Source organism: Colobus angolensis, unplaced genomic scaffold, assembly GCF_000951035.1.
Source record: "Colobus angolensis palliatus isolate OR3802 unplaced genomic scaffold, Cang.pa_1.0 Scaffold332, whole genome shotgun sequence".
NCBI classification, from domain to species: Eukaryota; Metazoa; Chordata; class Mammalia; order Primates; family Cercopithecidae; genus Colobus; species Colobus angolensis.
In genome coordinates, this window is record NW_012116622.1 from 3,386,481 (window position 1) to 3,392,733 (window position 6,253).

General features: G+C 32.8%; 1 protein-coding gene across 2 annotated transcripts in view; it reads right to left on the reverse strand.

Annotated features, from left to right (window-relative positions):
• Positions 1-548: 548 nt before the first annotated feature.
• Positions 549-6,253, reverse strand: part of SLC36A4 (solute carrier family 36 (proton/amino acid symporter), member 4) — a 57,653-nt gene continuing 51,948 nt past the window's right edge. The window contains exon 11 of one of the 2 annotated variants that reach the window (XM_011952092.1): positions 549-5,191. In XM_011952092.1, coding sequence (XP_011807482.1) covers positions 4,884-5,191 — 308 coding nt within the window. In that variant the 3' untranslated portion in view covers positions 549-4,883. The remainder of the gene's footprint in view (positions 5,192-6,253) is intronic. The other variant, XM_011952090.1, reaches the window with a different exon arrangement.

Below are 6,253 nucleotides of genomic sequence, written 5' to 3' on the forward strand. Positions count from 1 at the left end.
TTTATGATCCCTCTCTTGCTGAACATGCAGGTTGTTTCCAATTTTTCACATTAAAACATAATGCTGTCACACACCTTTAGGCATAGCAGCTCTCTTCTGTGAACTATGATATGTCTTTATGCTAAGTTCACAAGAGCAGGATTACTAATGTGAAGGTATAAATATCTTTATGATCTTTTATTACAGGATTGGCATAATGCTTTCCAAAAGCATTATGCCAACTTTGTAATGCAAACAAAATGATTGATACATATTCTTGATCTTACAAAAGCAGTAAATTAAATCATGAATGCAGCATCTGCAGACAGCTCATCCTGCATTCATGCTGCAGAAGTTCAGGTCACAGTTTTGAGTGTGTTCTTTCATTTTTAATCAACTTCTGCTCTTAAATCTTAGAAGTAAACAATATCAACTTCCAGCATAACCGAGAATTAACCATAAAGACCGATTAAAATGTTATTATGAGAATATTATACTAGTGCCATTTTTACCTTATGACACTTATCAATGTCATTTAATCTTATAAAAGAAAAATGTATCTAAAAGGCAACCACAATCAAAATATTTTATTGAAAATTCAGAAAAGTTACAATACTTTAAGACAGAGTTTTTCATATTCTGTTGTAAAGAAAAATGTTAAAAGAATTGACTTGAGTGCAATGATATTTAGGTTTCATTCAAACTAACAAAATCATTTTGAAAAACAAAAATCCACCCACAGCTGAATTTCTTCGGGGTGTAAACATGTATTTTCTTGTTATCAAGAAAACTCTAATGAAATATTTTTAGTGTTCTTTTCAAAACAGCACCTTTCTGGACCCAATTTGAACAGCAAATTAGTATTCGTATCTAGTTCACATAGATTACTGATTTGTGTGTGTGTGTGCATATACTTGTGCACACATGCATGTAGGAACTAATTTTAATATGAAATTTTAAGAATCAGAGTGATTTGCTATTTCACTTATCATAGGGCAATAAATAGCATTTCTAGCCATTTCTTAAGCATGTTTCCTTATCTCATAGGTCAAAACCAATCAGTTTCAGAAAGTTTAGCCTAGTAAGTGCCAATGGCATAAACAAGACTAACCATAATGCTGCCAAAGTATTAACTATTACAGTCAGGAATTTAATGTTAGGAAGTATACTACTATACTTTTCGGATCCAAGTTTCTCAAATTTTCTTATTAAGGGAAGCCAGGTGAGCCAAAAAGATCGGATTCATTTTTTAGAAAGTCATTATTGTATATTATCAATGTTCTATATTTTTACCAAGTTATTCCTCAACAGATGGTATTCAGCCACTGATGTTATTTAAATAATTTTATTTATTTACATTAGCTCTATTTCAAATCTTCTCCCTTTTGAAGACGAAATTAGGTCAAGACCTAATTTGTGTATGCTGTCAGTAAACAGATCCACTACTCAGATGCTGTACTGAAATCTACGAGAAGACATAAGTCAGTCATAGTAAGACTTGTGCCTTGCCACAGCTAGAAATGGCACTAATACTTTCAATATTTCAAGTAATATTTTATAGTATTTTGCAGTTAAAGAGATTTTACATAACTACTGTGAAACTACTAAGATTAGGCACTGTTAGGAAATTCAAAACATGCACAGTGACATACACTTGTAAATATGTAAGTGCATTGTCTAGGCAAGATGCAGAAATCATTTTAATAAAGGAGAATTTAGTGAGAGTATGACTAAATATAACGTGGCATTTGCTAATACAGACTTGTTTTCATTTGGTAACACCATCTAAACTGGTTTTTAACCAAGAATATGCTGTATCTCTTATTTTCTTAATTGTAAAGAAATCTGGCCATGTGGGGAAAAGAAGACCCTCTGAAAAAAAACGTCTGAGAACCAGTGTTTTGACAAGTTGACTCCGATACTGATGAAACTCTTGGGTGTAAGGGAACAATGATAACTGACTTGGAACAGAGCTCAATTAGAGGTAAATAAAGCTTTCCTTTCTTCCCCCTCAGTAGCAAAAAAAGGCTCTCAGGCCACTGATTAATTTTCAGGGAATAGTTCTTCACTGTGGTGGCTGACAAAATGCTGAAGTCACTTTAGTCACAGTGTGATGATCCAAAAGCGATGAGATACAAAATTTGACAGGTGCAATCACTCTAATTTCTCCAGGCTCCCAAAATAAAAGCAAGAGCTGGTATAATCGAAATATTATCTCCAAAATCTTTAGGAAATTTTATGACTCATTAAAGCTAAATTTTCAGAGAAAAAATTACCCACTGGTTATTTTTGCAAATAAAATGTATCATCAAATACCCTTAATAAGAATACATTTAAGCTTTCCATCTAAATAGTGTTTCTTGTTGAGAATTAAAACTTTCTTCCTTTTTAGCCCCTCTTCTTTTCTGTAATCTAACTTTTTCTTGTATTTAAAGTATTCATCATTTATTGAGTTTAGTACTGGATGTTGATTCCACATTCTTATCGCTGAAGGAAGCCTGGCTGATAATATGCTCAAGAGGTGTTTGTGCTGAATTTAAAATTTATTGTTATGATCAACTATTCAAATTTCATTGCATCTGATGAATTCCATAAGGAAAATAAACAATGGGCCAAAGTGTAAAAATGAAATAATACACATAGACTAGAAATACTATCTGAAAACAGGTGACAAAAACCTAGGGCTGCTTCCTATTAAATAATTTTCAACTCATTTTATATCAAGCTATAAAGTTTTTTAAACATCTAATTCAAGATTATATAATACTAGTTTCAGTGAAGATTTGTTTTCCTATAACTTCTTCTGCATTCTCTTAGTGTGACTAAAGGCTTAGTGTAACAGATTTGATATAAAAGTATCTCAAACAATTACTGTTGATACCTAATGTGAATGGCTAACAAAGTTTTGATTCTTATGACTTTGTACCAAAATAAAGCTTCTGATATATCTTTAGGATTGTATTTGATGATCAGTTAATGATATAAGCAAAAAATACTTGAACTAAGTTAACATTTACATATAAAAATAGAGAATATATACAACTATAGTGATCTTGATGATATCTTCAAGTATAGTACACTAACAAACTAGAGTATCACCAGCCTGGGTAAACAGTTTATGTTTTAAAGTATGAATTTTTTTTTAAGTCAGGAGACAATTCTATTATTAGTAATTTTCATTTTCCCCATCGAGATTCTTTATCTTGGTTAATAATTTGAAAAATATGAAATAATTAGAAGTTATTTGTCTGAAAGAAGCATGGAGTGTCTCAATATTTAGAAGGGGGTTTATTATCTTGATTTTTTCTAAGCATGAATCCCTTTATGGTTTATGATTCTTGTATACATTTTTTTGTTTTAGTTTTTAAGAGTTGGGATCTCCCTCTGTTACTCAGGCTGGAGAGTGGCACATTCATAGCTTACCACACCCTCAAACTCCTGTGCTCAAGGGATCCTCCTGCTTTAGCCTCCTGAGTAGCTGGGACTACAGGTACATGCCAACATGTCAAGCTTTTTAAAATTTTTATGTTTTATAGAGTAGAGGTCTCACTATGTTGCCCAGGCTGGTCTCGAGCTCTTGGTCTCTCAAGTGATCCTCCCAACTTACCCTCCAGAATAGCTGGGATTACAAGCACAGACCACCACACCCAGCTGATTCTTTTATTCTGCTCATAATAAATAAAAGACTGTGATAAGAAAAGCCACAGGGCTGGAAAGAGTCCACAAATCCTGTTTTCTGAGGTGTCTGTTTTCTGCCATTCAGGAAGATGGTGCCTACAAAACTCAGGAAAGGAAGGTAATAATAAAAAAAGCTCAAGCCACAAATAGTATAGCTGGACACACATCTTACTAGCCAGGAGTTTCACCAGCAAGTAGTCTCTATTCTGTTTTAAAAGAACATAGCTTCTTTCTCTTGCTGAGGTTTATATGGCCACAGTGTAGGTTTCTTAGAGTTCTCTGATTTTCTGCTCATGTCACATATACTATTAAAAATCATTTTCAACGTATTAAATTCATTTTCAACGTATTAAAATATAATCAAATAGATTCAATACTAAAATTGAGCTGAACATAATTTATTCTTTTCCTTGGACATGATATGAGAAATAAAACATCCTGGCCTGGGAGTCAGAAGATTAGGTTCTCTTAATCTCAAGGTTGAGTGGTCTTGACCAAGTTACTCAACCTTTCTAGGCCTCCATTTCCTCTGACGAAAAATAAGGAAGTTGCACTGGGTAACTTTTAAAGTCTGTTTTCAAATTTCATTGAAACACTAAGTCATGATCTTGAACAGTGCCTCTTGATTATGAAGATCAACTACCATTAGAATGTAAAATTAATTCTAGTGTTTGCAATTTTCTGATGCTTATATTACGTTAAAATGGGAGTTTTCTATACTTCCAGGGGCTAATCATTAGTATTTGGCTACTAAAAACATAATTGAGTTTGTTTTTTTTTTTTTTTACATTATACATAAAGTTTACTTTGGCATTCACAGGGATGATCTGGAGAGAGCTTTTTGTTATATATGTTCTTATTTTATTCTCTTATTGTTGAAATCCTATTCCCTTCTCAAGTGAGAGGCAAAAGAGATATCTTGGTTAAGGTATTTCTTACTGAGATAAAAGAATAATAGAAGTATTCCTATTCTTTAATTTTTTTACATTTTAATTTTTACAATTTTCAGAACTTAATTTTTGAAACTATTGCTAATACTTAAAAGCAAGGATTTGTCATAGGTTTACCACTACTGGTAAAGAGTTATGATTACTTCCAAAATAATAATACTATGCAAAAGAAAACAGTTTGTTACCATTTTTAAGTATATGGCAATGTATTTTACTAGTTATCTTGATAATTTTCAGAAATGAGACAAAAATAGAAGACTCATGATTCTGCTTTTACTATTTCAAACCAGATGTTAAGCATGTTGAATTCAAATTTAGAAAAGGACTTTGTAGAGTGCCAGCTACAACTTTGGGAGTAGGATAAATAATTTCTTCAACAGTTATATATGTACCTAATAAGAAGCCAACAACTCCAGTGAATGCTATAGAAATATTTTTCAGGACCATCCATATATTATAATGTTCCTTAGAAAATGTAAGAATTTCAACCAAAGGTGGCAAGATTAGGGCCAATGTGCTGCTGCTCACAGCTCCAACGAAGGAAATCACAATGTCTAAACGAGGAATAAGAATTGCTCCGGCACCTAGAAAATGAAAATACACTTATTTTTCTTATTTAAATGTTTGTTACTTACCTGAATACTAAAAGTAGGTGACATTTCCTAGACTTTCACTTATCAACAGTTTCTTATGTAAACAACTTTTAATTTTTTGCTTTAACATTCTGGGCAAAGAGGTTTTGATAGTTTATTTACAAAGCATTTGCATTACTTTGTCTGCCCATACAGCTCAATAATGCACAAGACATGCAGTGGTGGGACATAAATAAATGAGAGAGAAGAGATAGCTATTCTTTAAAGTAGAATTCCGATTTATCAAAATAGAAGCACCAATGGAAACAGAAAAGCATTCAGCAAATACCACAATAATCACTGGATAGGAAGAGTCACTGATGAATGCTGAAATTAGTGGGGCAAAAATGATGAGATCTGGATAGTTACAGAGTTTCAAAATATCTTCCTTTAAGATACTTATTAATTACAAAGGGAAAACTAGTACCTTTACAGTGGAGAAATATGTCAAGAGACCACCTTAACCAAGTAAGCAAAATTAACATCACCAATAAGACACTGATACTATGATGTGATACGCTGAGAAGTGCACAGCATCACTTCCCTGGGATTCTTGCTATAAATGCTTAACTTCAACCTAATCATGGGAAAGCATCAGAAAAATTCAAACTGAAAGAAATTCTACAAAATTACTGACATTTCGAAAGTGTCAAGGTCAAGAAAGACAAAGAAAGTCAAGGACAGTCAAGATTGGAAGAGACAAATGAATATGACAGCTAAATTCAAGTGGGACCATGGCAAATGTCCTGGGCCAGAAAAGGATCTTAGTGGGAAAACTGGCAAAATTACAACAAGGTCTATAAAGTAGTTAATAGCATTGTATCCACGCTAATTTCTTGGTCTTAATAATTATACTGTGATTATGGGAGCTGTGAACGTTAGACGAAGCGGACTAGAGGTTTATGGTAACTACTTCCTTTTACACCCTTTCTGTGTAAACTACCTCAAAATGAAAAGTTCTTTTTTTTTAAAAAAAAAAAAAAGGCGGAGCAAGATGGCCGAATAGGAACAGCT